At 44.4% G+C, this 20,709-nt stretch overlaps 1 protein-coding gene across 4 annotated transcripts in view; it reads right to left on the reverse strand.

The window, feature by feature from the left end:
- STOX2 (storkhead box 2) overlaps positions 1-20,709 on the reverse strand; it is a 209,530-nt gene that overhangs the window by 19,268 nt on the left and 169,553 nt on the right. For 3 of the 4 annotated variants that reach the window (XM_067721776.1, XM_067721775.1, XM_067721773.1), the window contains exon 2: positions 4,570-4,722. In XM_067721776.1, coding sequence (XP_067577877.1) covers positions 4,570-4,702 — 133 coding nt within the window. In that variant the 5' untranslated portion in view covers positions 4,703-4,722. Of the gene's footprint in view, positions 1-4,569; positions 4,723-16,965; positions 17,742-20,709 lie in introns of those variants that run through there. The other variant, XM_067721774.1, reaches the window with a different exon arrangement.

Consider the following 20,709-nt stretch of genomic DNA (forward strand, 5'->3'; position numbering starts at 1 on the left):
TAATTATTCTTTTCAAACCTTTAAAAAATATTCTTATTTCTATAATGTGAACTGGTATATAAAAGTTGTTTTCAAAAATTTAACCAATATAGGGCTTCCCTGGTGGTGCAGTGGTTGAGAGTCTGCCTGCCGATGCAGGGGACGTGGGTTCGTGTCCCGGTCCGGGAGGATCCCACATGCCGCGGAGCGGCTGGGCCCGTGAACCGTGGCCGCTGAGCCTGCGCGTCCGGAGCCTGTGCTCCGCGGCGGGAGAGGCCACAGCAGTGAGAGGCCTGTGTACCGCAAAAAAAAAAAAAAAAAAAAAAATTAACCAATATAGAAAGATGATAAAAAGGTTTAAGTATCGGCATATCAGGCATTTTTACTAGAAGACTTTTTAATAAAAAGTTTCTTTAGAATATGGATGTCCAAAACAGGAAGAGGCCAAAATCTAGACTATTCTTTCTATTTATAACATATGCATTAAAAATAAGAGCTTGAATGTTTTAATAATATTCAGTTAGACTTCAAAACTTTATTTTCAAGTAGTAAAATAATAAAAAGTAAATAGTGTTACCTTTAAAAAACAAAAAAAATGATATTTGAATCCCTCCAAAGTTTTAGAATTGCACTGAAATACATTTTTCAAACAGAATTTGAACAGTATTAAGTTTTCTAAATTGTTCTGTTCTGAAGTAACTTAAATGATAGCCAAAGAAAAGCAGAAAAATCAAAGGAAAAAAAGAAAAAAAGGAGGAAGAGAGATAAGAAAAGAAGGAAGGCAGGCAGGAAACAAAACTTCATTTCGGGAAATAGTAGTTTAAAATGCAGAGCTACTGCTGAACAAAGTTTTAAATAATTACTACCTTGCCCTAAACCAGTGGTTGGCAAAGTTTTTCTGTAAAGAGCCAGATAGTAATAACTATTTCAGGCTTGATGAGCCATATGATCTCTCAGTTGCCACTATTCAACTCTGTAGCCTAAGGAGCCAAAAACAATATATAAACTAACAGGTGTGGCTCTGTTCCAATAAAACTTTATTTACAAAAACAAGTGGAGGGCCACACACAGCCTGCAGGCCACAGTCTGCCAAGCCCTGCCCTAGACTCAGGTTTGTATGGTGTCCTTGCAAACTTCTAGGGTTGACCAATAAATCATCATATGAAAAAGGTTGTTAGCTCCTCTTGGTCCATCTGAATACGAGGGCTTGGGATTTAGGGTCACTCACCATAAAAACTAGCAAAGAGTTGTTCTATGGATTTCTCTACAAAATATTCCAACTTAGTGACACTGTTAGCAGCTGTCTGGCAGTGACCCACAATTACCTATTACATACTTGCTCTGTGTTCTTTCTTTTCTCTATTTTTTAAAATTAATTTAATTTATTTATTTTTGGTTGCGTTGGTTCTTTGTTGCTGCATGTAGGCTTCCTCTAGTTGCGGCGAGCGGGGGCTACTCTTCGTTGTGGTGCGCGGGCTTCTCATTGCGGTGGCTTCTCTTGTTGCAGAGCACAGACTCTAGGTGCGCAGGCTTCAGTAGTTGTGGCTTGCGGGCTTCAGTAGTTGTGGCTCATGGGCTCTAGAGCGCAGGCTCAGTAGTCATGGGGCATGGGCTTTGTTGCTCCACAGCATGTGGGATCTTCACAGACCAGGGCTCAAACCCGCGTCCCCTGCATTGGCAGGTGGATTCTTAACCACTGCACCACCAGGGAAACCCTCTGTTCTCTATTTTATGGCCCTGTAATGGGAGATATGTAACCAAGTTTGGAAAAGCTATGGGATCTCTCATGAACCTACATAAAAACAGAGGGATTTTAAAAGCAGCTGGGATGTTTGATGTCAGAAGAGGCTACCCAGGTAAAAGGCCAAAAAGAACAGCCTTCCTTCACAAGAGCATTAGTTCATGAACACATTTGTCCCCTTAAGTAATCTCACCTGGGATTCTCTTATCTTACTATTGAACGGAAAAGGAGTCGCCTGGAAGTTAACAGAGAAAGACAGACAGTGAAGAATATTCAGAGATAATAAAATGTTAGAAAATTTAAGATAATCAATAGGTTGAAGGGGTGGGCTCATGTCAGAGCTTTTAAAGAGTACATGTAATTTCAAAACATATTACAGTTGACACTTGAACAATGCAGGGGTTAGGGGCACCGCCCCCCCTTCGTGGTCAAAAATCCGGGTACTGCTATCTCTGCCTCAAAAACAGAGGAATTGATAAATGACTCACCCAAGGGCAGGAAGCTGAGATAGTCTGGTTTTGATTCCACATATTGTAATCTCTAATTGAACACAAACATCCCCTTACCCTTAGTTAATTTAAAGATCTATGAAAGGAAAATACAGATACTAGATTTATTGAAAAAAAATTCATGGATAAATGGACTTGCACAGTTCTAACCCGTGTTGTTCAAAGGTGATAATTAGAAAACCCCAAAAGGAGGGAAAAAAATCACTGGGAGAGAAATAGGAAGTTCCTTTGGGGCAACAGGAAAAGTGGGGAGACTCAACACGGTGAGTGACTATTTAAAAGTAGTCCCTCTGCCGTCTCCCCATGGGTGGGCTGCATTTCCCTACACCTTGACTTTGAGTTTGGCCGGGTTTGCTTTGGTCAATGAAATGTTAGTGGGCGTGGCATGCCCAGAGGTCTGAAGAGCCCCAGAGCCCCTGGACTTGTTCTCTTGGGCCTCTGCCACCCCAACGAGCAGAATAGGTCCCCTTCTCCAAAGTGGACGGAGTACAGGTGGAACAGTCACCTGGCAAGTTCCAGCCTGGACCAGCTGACTCGTGGAGAACCCACAGACCAACGAGCTAAATAAATGTTCATCGCCATACGTCACTGATGTTCTGTAACTGTTACCCAGCATTTTGTAGCAAAAGCTAACAAATGCAGCCAACAGCTCATTTTACTGAGGTTTAAGGTCTCTTCTAGGTCGAATGAAAAATATGTCAAGTGTTTGTCGCTCATTTTTAACGTAAGCTCTGTTTCAAGCTAGGTATGGGTTGAGATCAGGCCAAGTTGGCAAACTGGTGGCCCAATAATGTGTTTTATTCGACTTGTATGTCGTCAGCATACACATGTTAAAATACACACACACATGCAAATTGCCATTATTTAAGGAAATTTATAGATTTCACCTAAAACTGTATTTCCAGATTGTCTTAAAAAATTAGAAGATTTGGCAACTCTGGGAGGGTTCTATATTTTTTGGGGGGGCAGATACAATACACTGGAGCTGAGTAGTGGGCTGCTTCTCTTGAGACAGGACATGAGAATTCCTCAGCTTATCACCACTCCTAACATCTTCTAGCACTGGAGGCATCAGATACTATTCATACAGTGGCTGGGCTATTATCTTCTTTTTATAATACTTAAGAGAAAAAGACGATCCTGCAATCCCACTCCTGGGCATATATCTGGAGAAAATTCTAACTTGAAAAGATACATGCACCCCAATGGCCACAGCAGCACTACTTACAATAGCCAAGATGTGAAAACAACCTAAGTGTCCATCAACAGATGAATGGATAAATAAGATGTGGGGGGTGTGTGTGTGTATTTTCTCCCCCCAATAGAATATTACTCAGCTGTTAAAAAGAATGAAATAATGCCATTTGCAGCAACATGGATGGACCTAGAGATTATCATACTAACTGATATAAGTCAGACAGAGAAAGACAGATATATCAATATTACTTATATGTGGAATCGAAGAAAAGGATACAAATGAACTTATTTACAAAACAGAAACAGACTCAAAGACATAGAAAACAAACTTATGGTTACTAAAGGGGATAGCAGCGGTGGGGGGGTGGTGGCAGAGATAAATTGTGAGTTTGGGATTAACATGTACACACTACAATATACAAAATAGCTAAACAACAGCGACCTGCTGTATAGCACAGGGAACTACACTCAATATAGGATAATAACCTATAACGGAAAATAATCTGAAAAAGAATATATATATATATATATAGAATCACTTTGCTGTACACTTGAAACTAACACAACATTGTAAATTAACTATACTCCAATACAAAAATTTAAAAATTAAAAAAATTTTAAAAGGAAAAAGAACCACTTTGTTTAATTTTTTTCTTTTAATATAAGGTCAGTTTAATTTATCAAATGGCATACTCTTAAAACTCCTCAGGCCGTGACATGAGCATGCAAGATAATGTTTATTTTTGACGTTACTCTCTTTGTAGCTGAACCCCTTAGGACAAATTTTCAGTTGTTTCTGACCCGGTCCCATGAATGAAGATGTTCACGTACTTTAACAAGGTTGTGTTGTAAAGGTTAAATGGAATTGTGGTAGTCTTTCACAGAATTCTTCAAGGATTCTGATTTAATTTCTTTCCCTCAGTGCCAATTAAAAACTATTACAGCTGAAGAAGGCAAATTATTTTTGAAGTGACACTAGTGACTTGGTTTTTAATTACAGAACTAAGAAAAGTTACTGGTCAGTTTTGTCAAAGATTTTTCTTTTCCTATTGAAATTAAACGTGGGATGAACTGTCCATAGGAAGTCCCAGGGCAGCCAGAGCACACATCCATTTGGGAAGTGCCTCATTCTTTTCTTGTTACCTGGGAAACAGGTGGTCAGGTGCTCCATCAGTGCTTCTTGGGTGACAGGTTTTCTTGCCGAGTTCATTGCGGAGATGGCCAAGCAAAGGATTTCCCCGAGTGGGATAAACTGAGATTGACTGATGGGAGACATACTGATTGGTGACACATCACCTGTAGAAAGACAATTTTCAAGTAAGTGGTTCATTAAGACCCAGCCACTTGTCACACACACACCTCCACACACACGCGCCTCTCCTGTGACTCTCACCTGTTCCTTGTGCAATGAATACAATCAACCCTCAACACTGAGGTGCGTTACAGCCACGTCCTCTCAGGTGGAAAGACGTGCACAGAACGGCGGAAGCTTCAGTTGCTTCCGCAAAGAAGACTTGTGTTTAAAACCTGAGATCTCGTTTAAATAGACTTGCTACTGAAAGGCTTGCAACAACGGAGCCTCTTCAAATGATCTCTGCTTTTATTAACTCGGAGCTGATTTGTTTAATAACTGTCATTCACATCTCGACAAATGCACTTGTGGGAACTTGAGGATTCATTCATTCAAACGCTGGGTGCCCTTTGCCCCAGGTATCTGCTGGGGTCTTGGGAGTCACTTGGGAAAGTGAATAAGCCCCCTCCCACCAACATCTCTGCCCTCAAGGAGTTTCCATTTAAGCGGAGGAGACAGACCAACGTTCATCGTGCGCCAGAGAGGCTGAAAAATAAACTCTGGGGCAGAGAGAGTAGAGTGATGTACGCCAGCCGGAGGTGAGGACGGAGCTTAGAACCAGGAAGTGAGAGGAGGTTTTACCAAGGTCGTGCAGCCTGAATCCGGTGCTGAAGTGGGAGTGTGCCGGGTGGCTGTGGGGCGTAGGGGTATTTTCTGGGGAGCAGCAGAGAAGGGGGACAGGTATATAGGACTATTAACAGCAAAGAGCTGAGTGCCCAAGGCCTTCATTCTATGAAGGATGGTGCGCCAGAGAAGGAATTTAAGGAATGACAGTGTCAGATATGAATTTCAAGAAGAGGACTCCGGTGGCCACGTGGAGGACGATCTTACCACCCAGGAAGGGCTCTGGCATATCCTGCACACGTTTGCATCTGAAAGAGCCAATGCGGGTGGGGGGAGGCTACAGACCCAGAAGCCAGGGGCAGACATGGCAACATTTAATGCACATAACTGCCTTCCTTTCTGCAATCTTGGCGTCACAGTGTGGTGATTTTCAAGTCATGTTCCAAGGAAGGATCCCTAGCATTCCCCAGAGAGGCTTCTGGGGGCAGGGAGGGGTGCCCCCAGCAGAGGGAGGGGCGGGAGGGCAGGGAAATCTGCTCCTGACATCTGCGTGCCACCTGTTTCCTCCTTGGGGTTCTGTAAGGTTTCACTTGAGAAAGGCCATTCAGAAAGGGGGTGAAACCATCAGCGGAGTAGAAAATCTGTGAGCTTCTAAGCTTCTTTCCCACATGGATTTACATAATCTCTCCTCTTGTTTCCAAGTATGATTTCACTCTTGTTATAAATCACCGTGACTAACCAGAACTGGACTTGGGCCAACCTGTGGCATTAAGCAACAGCCTCCAGGAAGGTGTCTGGGTGCTCTGGGGTGGACCAGCCTGCTGCACCCAGCCACAACTCCTAGTTTGATGGGGGAATCCTGAGGCCTTTTGGGAAAGAACGTGAACCCTGCTTTGATGGACTGGATGGGAAATGCTTTGATGGATAAAACCAGGCAACAGCACCTGGGAATGAAAACCAACAGGTGAGGGGGTAAGTCTAACAGGTGCACCAGATGGAGCATCAGGACCCCAGTGTCAAAGGTTGAAGCCTGACCCCCCTCATCCCCAGGCCCAGCTCAGTCCAACGCTCCCCTCTTTCCTGCAGCCCTTGGGGCTCCAATCAGCTCTGCTGTGGCTCCATTCTCTGTAAGATGTGGGTCTGACAAGAGGGAGACACTTCCTCAACAGCCAGAGAGATGGGGGAAACACACAAATCCAGAGCAGCAGAAACCAGGAACTGACCTAACTTAGAACCCACAGACTGCCGGGGCCTATGGGATGTAAGTCTCATAAAGAGATAGACCTCTGAGAGATGCTCGCAAGTATTTGTTAGGGTAGCAGAGGGCAGAAGCTGGAACACGGAATTTTGGGAGGCTGCTGAGGATGTGAGTTTCACTCACTGGCTGGTGAAGCTCAATTCATATTGGTGACTCAAAAATGACAGAACTGGGCTTCCCTGCTGGCGCAGTGGACGAGAGTCCGCCTGCCGATGCAGGGGACACGGGTTCGTGCCCCGGTCCGGGAAGACCCCACATGCCGCGGAGCGGCTGGGCCCGTGAGCCATGGCCGCTGAGCCTGCGCGTCCGGAGCCTGTGCTCCGCAACGGGAGAGGCCACGACAGTGAGAGGCCCGCGTATCGAAAAAAAAAAAAAAAAAAAAAACAAAAATGACAGAATGATGTGGTCTGCGCCCATCTCAGGAGGCAAGCTTGCTCCTGCCTAGAAGAGGGTATTTAAATCTTTGAAAACCTGTTGTACCCTTCATTCAAACACAACCGTATTCTACAGGCTTCCGTGTAAAGGATGAACTAATGGTGGTGGTGAGATGCAGTAGAGGGGTGTGTTTGGAGCTACTCATGTTCAAATCTCCCCTCCCCATGGTGGCTGTGTAGCTCAGCCATAGCCACTCTAAAGATCTCTCCTGTGGATCCTTCTCTGTCCCTCCACCTTCTACAGGACAGGATGAGCCGCAGTGAGGCAGGTTTCTTAAGAGTTGCTAGGTTGGTTACGTGGACTTCAAAGTCATCCGGCATTTTTTTTTTTTTGGCCATGCCACACGGCATGTGGGATCTTAGTTCCCCGACCAGGGATGGAACCCATGCCCTCTGCAGTGGAAGCACGGCATCTTTTTTTTTTTTTTTTTAATATCTTTATTGGAGTATAATTGCTTTAAAATGGTGTATTAGTTTCTGCTGTATAACAAAGTGTATCAGCTATACATATACATATATCCCCATATCTCCTCCCTCTTGCGTCTCCCTCCCACTCTCCCTATCCCACCCCTCTAGGTGGTCACAAAGCACCGAGCTGATCTCCCTGTGCTCTGAGGCTGGGGAGCAGGGCATCTTAACCACTGGACCTCCAGGGAAGTCCCTGGAATAATTTCATAAGTCAGATGAAAAGGACAATGGGGTCAGCTAACAAGCACGCGGGGGGGGTGGGGTGGGGAGATCAAAGCACATTCCAGTACCTTTGGACCTGTGCATCATTTGGGAGGGTAACACCTTCTAGAATTTGCCTGTCATACTTATGGACTTCTCAGAAGACTAAAGATACAAAAATACTAAATAGGATTTTTTTAAAATAATGCAGGTCTATTTTCTAATTTTGTATATGTTATAGGGAACTTGAGCTTTCTGTAAAGAAGGAATGACTATTAGCAAAATTAACGAGTTTAGGTCATGCTTGTCCTTATGCTGTTAGCTGAAATTCTTGTTTAGTTTAACTAACAAATATCAAACGTTTACTGATCTTCTAAGTTAATTTCTTTTCAGTCACTGCAGCCAACTGTAAGAGGCAAGTAAGCTTTAAGTGTCTCTTGAAACGCATTGGTATTGAAAAAGCTCAGTTTCACTATAATACTGAATACGTGGAATAACATTTAACTCAGGAGAGAGAATCAAATGGAATTTGGATGCTCTAAGTGACCATCTTCACGTCCTCTTGTTTTTATTTTATTTTATTTATTTATTTATTTGCGGGACGCGGGCCTCTCACTGTTGTGGCCTCTCCCGTTGCGGAGCACAGGCTCCGGACGCGCAGGCTCAGTGGCCATGGCTCGCGGTCCCAGCCGCTCCGCGGCATGTGGGATCTTCCCAGACCGGGGCACGAACCCGTGTCCCCTGCGTCGGCAGGCGGACTCTCAACCACTGCGCCACCAGAGAAGCCCGTCCTCTTGCTTTTATAGTGCACTAAGATAAATTACTTCTCACTCCCGTCCCACCCCACCGGCCATCCTGTGTCCTCTACACCCACATGCTTCCTGGGTCTCTTCCCTCCACTCCATCTGCCATGCGACTCCTACCCCAGGTCACTGTCCCCCTCACCTGGCCCATGACAATGGCTTGATGCCTCCCAGCACTCTCTCCTACCCAACACTCCGTTCTCCACAGAGCAGTCTTCTTAGAAAAGCGTAAAACACGCTGCTTCCTTGCATGAAATCCTGCAGTGACTGCCGACTGCGCCTAGGAGATCGAACTCCTTGCTGGGTCTACGCTGGCCTGAGCCTGTCCACCCACATCTGGGACCATCCGCCGACCCCTCTTCCGCTCCCCCCTACAACATGCTCACAACTTCCTCTGTTCTTTGAACTCACCAAGCTTTTTCCCCACTCAGAGCCTTCGCCTTTGTTGAGCCCCTGCCTGGGATGTGCTTCACGCAGATCTCTGCAGGACGGGCTGCTTCTCCGCCTCTGGGTCTCCATTTAAACAGGGCCTCCTAGGGAAGCCCTGCCCAGGCACCCGATCTAATGCTGTCCTAAAACCACAGCACACTCTCTCTCATGTTACTGGATACTATGGTTTATAATAAGAAATATATGTTTGGTCTTCATCCCCATGTCTGGCACAGAGCTCCTAAAACCCTTGGAATTTCCTAAGTGGTGAGAGAGATCAAGGTATCTTTGTTACATCAGTGAGGTGATTTTTGGACCCGCACCTAAGGATGGGGGCTCATAGCCAGGAGAACTAACCACGTGGTTACAGGGTTGGAACTTTCAGCCCCGCCCCCTGACCTCCGCCGGGGAGAGGAGAGTGGCTGGAGGTTGAATCAATCTTCAACGGCCAATGATTTAACCAAGCATGCTTATGTAATGAAGCCTCCATAAAAAACCAAAGGATGGGGTTCAGAGAGCTTCCAAGGTTGCTGAACACGTGGAGATTGGGGAGGGTGGTGCACCTCGGGAGGGCATGGAAGCTCCGTGCCATCTCCCTATTCCTTGCCCTATGCATCTCTTCCACCTGGCTCTTCCTGACTTGTATTCTTTTATAATACACTGGCACCCTAGTAAGTAAAGTGTTTCTCCCCGTAAGCTGCTCTAGCAAAGTAACTGAACCCAAGGAGGGGGTGGTGGGAGCCTCCAATCTATCACCAGTCTTTCAGAACACAGGTGACAATCTGGGCTTGCGAGTGACATCGGTGGTCAGGGGTGGGGTGCGGTGAGGGCACTCCTGTGGACTGAGCCCTTAACCCATGGGATCTGATGCTTTCCAGGTAGATGGTGTTGGAATTGGGATGAACTGTGGGACACTCAGCTGGTGTCAGAGAATTGCTGGTGAAGTGGGGACCCCCCCCCCACTACTGGAATTGGTACCAGGGTCCTTCCAAGTCACTGTCTTCACTCTCTGAATGTGTGTATGCGTGTACTGGTATACTCTCTGTCTCACCCACTAGAATATAAGCTCCAAGACAGAAGGAAACGTGAGCCCCACACTCCTACATTCTCAGTGCCTGGAATAACGCAGAGCTCACCCCAGACACCCAGTACTTGTTTGCTGAATGAATGAATATCCATTTACAACATCGGAATCCAAGGGATTGCTCAGGGCATCCAAAGAGTTGTGATTTTATTAATATATGTTGCTAAATAATTGCAAAACGAAACCAAATATACTTAACCATGAAATTTCTAAGACTCTCCCTATTAATTTTGCCCCAAACATAGCAGTTACCACAGAAAAATTATACATTAAGTGAGGGCTAAGACATGCATTTAAGATCTATATAAAAGGAATTATAGGTATCGATCAACACAACACAACATCTTATTCAAGTTTACAATGATTTTCTTTGGATCTTATATCAGACCTACTTAAGGAACCAACAAGTCATTCTTAAAATATGCTACTAGAAAATTCTTCCAACAACTGGACCACATTTATGGTCAAAGAAGAAAACAAGGGAATGTAAATACTGCTAAAATATTATTGGTCATCATAATCTATAGAAACGACCACATTTTGCATAAACTATGAATTGTTACTTGTCTATAATTTATAGGATGGATTTTTCTATTGCCAGAATTAGTTCTGAACATATTCATAAAGACAACTCCGGGAAAAGCTCACGGCTACCTTGTGGGCTAGCCAATTCTTTCTAAAATGCTATAATTCTGTCCTATTGTTCTAGAAAGCAGGGGTAAATAGGTTTTATCTCAGCTTTATTTTCTTACGAACATCCATTTAAGTCCAGTCCTCAGGGAACATTTGTCAAATCCAGGATCATTCAGATCAAGCCAAGCACGGTGCCTTGGACAGAGCAGGCATTCAATAAATTTCTGTTAAATGAATTTAAAATGTGAGAAGGCATGACGATATTACAATTCTAAGTAAACCTTGTTGATTTTAAGAGCATTTCACATTAGATTTCAAATACCTCAGGGAATATTTGGACACTTCTTTCGTTTAAGGTACTACAGTCAGGCTAAGATGTATGAGGACAAAGGTAAATGTGTCCGGTGATGACGAGGAGAGTGAAGGATGCAGCTGCCGTAGCAGAGGCGGGAGTGAGCATGTGCGGGGCACGGCGCAGCGCGCTGAGCTGGGGATGCTGACGGCCTATTCTGGCACATCTGGAGCAGGCTGGGGGTGAGACGGAGAGAAATGCAGCCTCCTCATAGACCAGAAGGCTCCACACTCTTACCCTTTATGCTGACAGGAACCCTGTGTGTGTTTATACAGGGGAATTACATGACACGTTTGTGTTAGAAAATCACTCTTGCGCAACTGTAGGGAACAAACTGGTGACTATTACCACCGCCAGGCAACTGAAAGGAGGGTCTGCGACAACAAGCAGACATCACGCATGTGCCGACTTCCTGTCTTTTATCTTCTACAGATGGTGACTTCCACCTCAGAAATATCTTTATCAGGCCCATGCATTTTTACTATTTAACCCCCTCTATCTGCTCTCCCTTCCAACTTCTGGCCAGTTACTTTAGTTAGGATTCTTTCAAAAAATTCTCTCTCACATAATTCATCCTTTCAAGAAATTTATTTGAGTGCCTCTTAGATACCCCAAACCTCTGAAACTTGAGTTCCAAAATTGTTCCTATCTTGGTTCTTTTTGTACGAAAAAAAAAAAGAGGAAGAACTATAATAAAGCTCAGTCCTCTATGAATGCCATTTTCCCCAGTCACTAATTTAGGTTCTCTGTGCTCCCCAACCTTTGCATACGCACGGGTGGAGGGGGGGCAGGGCGGGGGAGGGACGCAACTAAGAAGATGTGACTTCCATGACAACCTACATCCACCCCTTCCCAGATGATACCCATAGCTTTCCAAAAGATACCTACCAGAAAGACAAACGTAAATCTATTTCCTTTCATCTTAAAGTACCCATCTTCATACCCATCAAATACGAAAAGGAAAGCTGTAATTTTTCCAGGTGGATCACATCACAATAAACTATAATACAACCTTGAAAGTTCCCCAAAGTTCATCTTCTATCTTAGCCTTCTTTAAATAATCTTTTTTTCCCCAAGTACCAGCATTCCGTTCAAATTAGCCTGTTTTCCTCTTTATTTTCACATACTGTTTTCCATCGTAAATGTCAATTCACTCTGTATTCTGGACTGAAGTTACCTTTGACCCTAATGAAGTTCATGAACCAAAGCAACCTACTTACAAAGGTAGTTCTGAAACTGTACTAATTTATCATTGGGAAACTGCCAGTATAAGAAGGCATTCAGGAGATAGTTTGATAAGCGCCCAGTCTCTAATAACAAAATATAATTGCCACTCTGTGTCTGCAGATGAGGGTTGGGATGACATAATTTCAAAGATTCCTTCAGACTCTCAAATTCTTTGATTCTATATCAATGCAACAGAATTCTGGCATAAAAGCATAATATAGTACTGCTGTCTACCTCTGTTTCCGTCTTGCTGGAGAAAACTAGTTTAATGCTCATCCAACCGGAAAAAGTAGGCTGTAATTTTAAAAACGACAGCAAAATAGATTGATTGGCTATTAACTTTTTCCCGTGTAATAAAGGCTTCATAATTTACTCTTTTCTAACTCAAAGTCTTGCTCCTCAGGACCAAAGTGTGCCTGTTTTTGTTCTCTGGACTGCCAAAATTAACACTAAAGTTAAAATTATAGATGCCAATAAAACTACCACATGCAGTAGATACCGTGACTCATAAAAATGGTCAAACACGCCTGTAAAATGTACAGTGGGCACAGTGATAATACAGGTCTATTCCTTTCAACAAACTATTCATAGAACGACGAATGTGCCGAGTTTTATCTTCAATACCCTTGGGCCTGGGGAAATCATTAGCTCTCTGAGGTTAAGTGAACAGTTTCTCGGAGGCAGAACGAATCAGATGAATCTTGTGTTTTACAATTTAGTTCAATTTATTAACCCCGACTTTATGTATAGGTGTTCTTTTTGGTTCTTTTAACAGACGGTTCTTTTTTAAAAAGCTGTTCTAGAAAAACACACATCCCCTTCCTATACATCCTCTTGCAGACCGAAATACCCTTACAGGAGGGCAGAACACACAACCCCCATCAACTCACACGCTGCTTCATTTTAAGTAGCTTTCCCTTGAAACCGAATTACTATACTTGACTTTCAAATGTTTGTATCTGAAATTTAAAAGGCACCCAGCATTGAAAAAGGTATTTTTACCAGTTTACTGTATGTCTGGCTTAAATGCCACTGATCTCAGAAATTAAAGGCTGAGTCTTCATTGCAATCGTTGATGGCAGTAAAGTTGACAATAAAAAAATTTTTTGGAAAATTTAGAAACTCTCTAACAGCTTTTCTAAAGCTCCCTGGTGCTTTCTTTCAACACTTGATGGAGTTCTCTTAAAGAAGGTCTAATTCCTAAGCTTATTATTTAGATAAACTGTTTTAATTCAAAAGAAAATGTAAATACGAGGCTCTCATTAATAATACTACAGTTAATGGTGTCTATTAGCCATGACTTACCAAGAAACTTCTAATGAGAGTTAAATAAGAGTGGTCATGGTGGCAGATGGCAGATACACACACACACACACACACACACACACACACACACACACACACACACACACACGGGTTAACGTCCACCGTATCACCTGAATCTGCTTAGCAGCCTGTCTAATGCAGAGATGCACTAGGTGTGATGACAAATCAGCCGGCTCATTGGTTTACAGAAGAAACCTATTATGTTCCCGAGGCTACAAGCTTTCATTAGTCCTATTAGCTACTACTCTTGCTACTGAGATTTGACGACTGATGAAAAACTGTCATAGGATAAGCAGAGATGGACAAGCCACAAAGCGTGGAGAATCAGACAGAGGAGGCAATCAGTGGACAGGGAGAAGTGAGAACTCTGTAGTTCGGGAGCTGTCTTCACCATCACCAAGGATGATGACAGACATCTCTCTAATCATAGACCTCGAACACTTCTGGATCGTTCCGCTACTGCGATAGATTTGTAGCTGAAAAGTCACAATGAAAATATGAGCCATCGGGCCAATTATCCGTTTCCATAATTCAAACCTTTGCTAAGAAGTCTCCACGTTATAACCCGAGTGGGGCGTATGTGAGGCACTATGGAGTAAAACACTCGCACATTGGGCACTCAAATGTTGCTGAGTAAATAGGTACCACACATACAGACGAGACAGGGTAAGACCCTGCTCACCGCCGAGATGTTTCCCATCAACAGCAGCTTCCTTGCTCCCTAGTCCCTCATCCAGGGCTAAGTGAAGACCATTTACCACCAGAGATAAAATCATGATGAAATACCAGTCCTAGATGACAACAGGTAATAAGAGCTCTCAGATGTCATGCAATTCTGCAAGGCACCTGGCTAACAAGAGTCCTGTGCAATAGAGTGTCTTCTTTTTCTTCATTATAAGCGCATCATGTAGGACAGAATCCAATGCCCTATGTTAAGCTATCACACACTTCTCTTCCTTCTCCGTTCTGTATCAGAACCTAGCCTAACGCCAGAGACATCAGATGCTCCAAATTCTGCTGATGATGATCCTCAACTATAGTTCAGTACGTCAGCGTCAAGTATCCAGGGTCACCCGCTTCCACTCTTTCTAAGTTAGAAGCACCACAGCTGATGCTCAACCTTTGTTTTCTTTGCTTCATCTGTTTAGGTCCCAACTATACTGTAACCAATTTCTGTAAAATACAGTTGTAATAGAACCAGAAGGCCTAATTAAGGGCAGTTCAAATATATACGTTGATAGTTCCCAAATTACAACCAAATCATACAGAATGACTGCCACCAACTCCCCAACAAAGGAACACCTACCACCCCTTCAAGCTGTCATTGACAGAACTATAGACAAGTACACAGGGATGAAAGAGTACAAAAGGCCAGACAGACACACACACAGAGAAAACTCCCAACTCACTGTACCGGAAGTACCTTTTCTCTCCAAAGTCTGGCATTACAAGACAGTGGCAGAGGCCATGGACTCTAAGCCACAACTTTAAGTTCAGAGCCCAGTTCTGCTCCTCATTAGCTGTGTGATTTGGAGCAAATTAATTCATTTTCTGAGTCTCACTGTCTTCTTTTGTAAGGTGTACACAGTGATGTTCACCTTGTAGAGTTATTGAGGGGATTAAGTGCTGACATGGTCCCTGACACCTAATAGATATTTAATAAGTAGTTAGTATTAACATGATTGTCCCCAAGCCTATCTAAATTTATTCAACTTACTCTTTTTTTTTTTTTTTTTTTTTTGCGGTATGCGGGCCTCTCACCGTTGCGGCCCCTTCTGCTGCGGAGCACAGGCTCCAGACGCACAGGCTCAGCAGCCATGGCTCACGGGCTCAGCCGCTCCGCGTCATGTGGGATCCTCCCGGACCGGGGCACGAACCTGTGTTCCCTGCATCGGCAGGCGGACTCTCAACCACTGCGCCACCAGGGAAGCCCAAACTGCCTTTCTTCTTAATCAACTATTTGTTGAGTGCTTTCCACGTGCAGAGAACTGCTAGGAGATGGGAATTGTAGAGAAAGGCACAAATCTTGATCCTTGCCTTCAGTGAGCTTATAATTTAGGTGGGGAAACATGATATAAATGTGTAGAAATGTAAGCAATTATAATATGTTCAAATTACTGTTTAAAATGTCCTTAGAAGAGATGTAAGAAGAAAATCCTTGAATGGCTAGCAAATTAACTCCTATAATTCCTATAATAGGAATCTGGTCTAATTATATCTATGTAGCTGTCTATCTAGAGAAGTTAATTCTATAACAGGACTAAGAAATGACCTCCTGCTGGAGTATCAGAGAAAGCCCTTCTGTGGGAGGGAGATTTTGAATAAGGTATTTAAGGATGAGTAGAACTGATGGGTGTGGGGACATTATATTCTCAGCATGGTAAGATGTGATCAAACATCCTTTGAAACTGACTCAACATCCTCAACTTTGCTTTGAAAATGCCAAGTACTAGGCACAAACAAGACACATCTTTACAATGAAGAAAGGAAACAAACATTCTTTCCTTCTGTGAGAGGGCGAGCTATGGGGGTGGATATGAGAGCAAATAGAAAAGAGATGTTTGAGGGTCCTGTCCAGCGTACGGTTTGCATTATTCTAAAATGTTCTAATTATTATTACAAATGCATTTAACATTCTCAGAAATATTTTTTTTAACAGAAAGCGCTAAAACCATAAATTGGATGAAGTGGTAAAACCATGCTTTCAGATTTGCCAAGTTTCGCTTTGGAAAGGTAGCATGTCATGTACATTGGAGGACCAAATGTTACCACCTCACTATTTAAAAAGAAAAAAGAAAAGCTTTTGTGTGAAAAGCCCATGGACGTCGTAAGAAAACAGCTCTGTAATCGTCTGGATCCTACAACAGACTATGATGAAATACGCTTACTTCCCCAGCAGTTAACAGCTACCTCTGTCTGATGTTGGAAGCAGTCCCCGAGCATATAAAGCAGGCTTTCTTGGATTTTAGTGCATTGCGTGTAGGTTAACAGGCCAAATAACACACCAAATTTAGGGACTATACTGAAAAGAAAAAATTTCAAAAAATATTTACTGAATGCCTCCATCCGAGGAGTGAAAGAGATATTACCGCTGATGGAAATCTGGAGCCGTTTAATTATTTCCTATTTGCACATCCTACAGCTGACTCTGGTCTCTGATGTGAGGCTGTGACATGAATCATGCTGGCGAGGCTGCGTCTGGTGGGCACCTCCATGAAGCACTTCTACTGCCTAAGACTGAGGCTGTGGAGGGATTATCACAGCAAGACCATGTTTCAGAGGACAGGGCACCCTTATTGAGGGAGTTGATTACTATACATTTGTATCCATTTCCATACAAAATATGGCTACATTTTACCATATTTCTTTGCACACAACAACTCTTGAAAGAAAAGCAGGGGAGACCTACCTGACCCTTTCTGGACTGGCTCCATCCCCCAGGTAGCTTTGGCACTAAAGCCTGGTGCATGCTAGGGGGTAGTATTCAGGCACAAGGAAGAGCCAGTAACAGAAACGGATGTCCTAGAATCTGGAATAAGAAGAAAGAGTAAACTTTCAAGTCATAATATCCTAAATGAGCATTTCAGGTTGGCTACTGAGGGCACGTGGAACCCAACAGGAATCTGGTACTTTACCTTGATACGTCTACTTGGAAAAAAAAATGAGTCCCCCAACTCTCAGCTCTTCTGACAATTCAGGGCTGGAGATGCTGATACAAGTTCAGTTCAAAAGCTGGCAGAAAGCACCTTTAAAAAGCTTTATGAATGGACTTTGCTGGTATGATTTTAGAGGGAAAAAATCCTCTTTTCCGTTCTTTCCTCCTATTTGCCTGGAACAGCTGGCATCCCGTCCCATACCTATAGTCCCGTCTATCGTGGCCACCGGTCCTGAGCCAATATCCCACTGCAGTGCCTTGGGCATCTGCAGCGTCACTCCTCTACTGCCTTGTTCTCTGCAAAGTGAAGTCATAGGGCCGGGTCAGCTAACCTGACTTCTCATTACCCTGCCCAGAATCCTTTGTGAGCTGAAGTGAGTCATCACTCCAAGAAAAGCTACAGCCTCTGGTTGTTGGCAGGGGCTCCTTTGTCTGTGAAATGCGGAGACTCTGGGCTGGGAATGCACCCCAGGCCCGGGGCTGCCAGGGGCACATCCTCCTCTCCAAGGAGCCCAGGCCCCCTCCCATGCATTGAGCATCAACTCAGATCTTTTCATCATGAAAACAGGGAAAAGGGCAAATACCTCCGGATGTTTGGAGAAAACACACACACACACGTTAACAAGGATTTGGCATCATACACTCACCAGTTCATAATTATAAACCTGACACATGCGCTCTCTTTTTTTTTTCTTTTTTTTTTAAGGCTGGCTTTTCATTGCAGAGAAGGACGTGTCTCCCTCCTGTGTGTAAGAGGCGGTTCGACTGTATCCCGGATCAAAGTTCAGCTGCAGCGAGCTATCTGTCATAAATTCCAGTTGCCGGGCAAGTCCTTGCAAGCCTAGGTCGCATCATTCCCGATGCAGTGCCGGCCGCCTTGCAGCAGAGACAGCCCGGGAGCCAGCACAGCTTCTGCCAGGAGAAGGGCGGCATGGGGAATGAGGTCACTGTGTCAAGAGCTCGTTCTCCCCGTGAGGTGCCCCTGAGCTCCCAACACCACGCAAACCACGGCGGGGAGGGGGGTGGGATGATGCACAGGGTTTCTTTTACATTGCTGCTTCCTCGGCTTTTTCTCTTTTCTTTTTTAGAATTTCTGTGCCTCAGATCGGTAAGGCACAAAAAAGCCATTCCAGATCTGTGCAAAAACATCCTTTTCACTGCACTGTTTGTACTGCACCACACGCTTGGTGAGCCCCACGCTGAATCGCTCAGGCACAGGCACGTGTACACATTGTATTTACACACCCACGGACACACGGACACACAGAGGAACTTATTTCGACAGAACCGTAGAGAAAATGATTCATATCTGTTTACAGTACAAGAAACGACACAGAAATGGCTCGAGACGGAAAAGGGGTGGGAGTTGGGAGAGAGGAAAGGAGGAGAGGAGTATCCACCATCCCGTTAAGACCACAGAAAAATGGAGTCTGAGAGGAAAAGAACAATTAAGAATGACGTGAATGCTGCTGTGTTGGTACTAATTCTGCCCAAACTCCCCCAAACAAAATAATACCCAAACAGGCACCTCTCACTAGCTCCACTCAGGAACCAAAGAGATACCGATCAATTATCCCCCACTCCGAATTGAAGTAGATTTGGGTAGCTGAGGATGTCTGCAGAGCAAATTCTCCCACATCCTCATGAATACGGTAGCTAACCAACAATAAAGATGAAGTCTAGGATGAGACTGGAGCTGGGAGGTACAGCAACGTAATGGATCTCTCAGCAAGGCTATCCCGAATCTCTGAGTTAGAAGGTTGCCGGGCTAAAGCTCCACCAGAATCACAGGGTGTCTTCGCACCTGTGATTTAGCCCGTCTTCAAGGCCCTCTTCCCTCAGAGCTCGGGCCTCGTCCAAGCCAGGCACATCCTCCGGTGAAGGCTTCCCCCGCCAGCTGAGTCCTGGAACCCCACACAGTGGTTCCCATTCTGCCCTCGGAAAGCTAAATGATGGAGAACCCTCTTCTGTCTGCTAACTCAGCTGATGGCTACACATAATAATCCCGTGCCTACACTCTAAGCCGTCTCTTCTCTAGCTGCCCACAGTGTGGGACACCGTAGGTACGTCTATGTGCCTTTATGGATCTGCTGGTATGTTCCATCTCAACATTATTAAATAAAGCTTCTTCAGCTCCTTCGACCACCTGACACTTTTCAAATCCTCTGCCCTCCTGGTTCCTTGCCTTTGCTCCCGCTCGGGCGTATCAAACTCCCTCTAAAAACGTCATATGAAGAATGAGATAGACTCTAACTGTGTCTCCCCACGGCACCATCACCTCCCCCGCTCCGGGCTCTATATTCACCTGATCTAAGACAGTGGTAGGCGTTCGGCTATTGTCACACTTTCAACCCCTAGAGAACTTTTTCACATTATCTGCGATTAAATCAGGTCTCATTTATGCAATTTTAAAAAAAGAAAGAAAACGTCGTCAATTATGCTGTATTTGTCTTATCAGAAACAGTCTGGTTGTGATGTTCCCTTCCAATGTACTAATTCCTCTCCTTGGACATGCCACCTGAGCTCCCATCCGTGACAATGACTCAGTCTGCGGCCCAGCGCCAGGGCCTCCTCCCAAGACAGCTCACCTTTACTCAACACTCTGAGCTTGTTTATGTTGGCAGTCATTATAAATCCACTGAAATCCACCTAACTCAGCCCATTCCTCTTAGGCATAGTCTGATCGCTATAAGGTCCGAAGGCACGCCTAATAAATAAACCCTGCACCTTAAGAAGGCAATGATGTACTATATAAAAGCTAAGATCTATATCGAGGTATCTTGACCTCTGGCACTCTAAGAGCATCTAGGGAAGCAGCTCTAGGTCACTGGACCACCTCTCGACAGCTAAAATCTCAAGTTTCCTCTATGACATAGAAAAGGTTAAGTAAGTGGACAAATATTTTCTAATATCCAAGCGTGTATGCTTCCATCTCTATGTGGGCCTACTATGCCCGCATATAAAAACTCATCCAAGCTTTATAAGGACCCACTAAGGTAAGTACTGTTATTAGCACCGTTTTAAAAAGCAATTAATTGCCCTCCTCAAGCTTCCACAGCTGGTTAAGTGGCAGAGGCAAGATTTGAACCTGGGGCAGGAGGCCTCAGAGGTCTGCCTGTCGACTACAGCCACTGGAAACAAAATTTAAAAAAAACCAGAACTCCATCCCTCAACTTTTACCTTTAAATGGAAGCCAATTCCCTTTGTCAGCACATGAGGCCCGTAAGGTGAGGCTCCCAGGCTGGGGGCAGGTGCCTTTGCTCAGTTCTCTAGCCCCTGACGGAGTGTGTTCCAGCCTCAGCCACTGACTGTCATCGAATGGCCATGCAAAGGGGTGCAACTGACCCGTCAAAGCCATAACCTCCTTTTGCAGTCCTACTAATACGGAGATGAGTTTTACGATGGACACTCATTAGCCTCAACTCAGAAATAAAGGCAAGAAATCGAGGCACTCTGATGTCTTAGATGCCAGTCTCTGATGGAGAGGTGCACACAAGA

Source organism: Pseudorca crassidens, chromosome 21 (assembly GCF_039906515.1).
Source record: "Pseudorca crassidens isolate mPseCra1 chromosome 21, mPseCra1.hap1, whole genome shotgun sequence".
NCBI classification, from domain to species: domain Eukaryota; kingdom Metazoa; phylum Chordata; class Mammalia; order Artiodactyla; family Delphinidae; genus Pseudorca; species Pseudorca crassidens.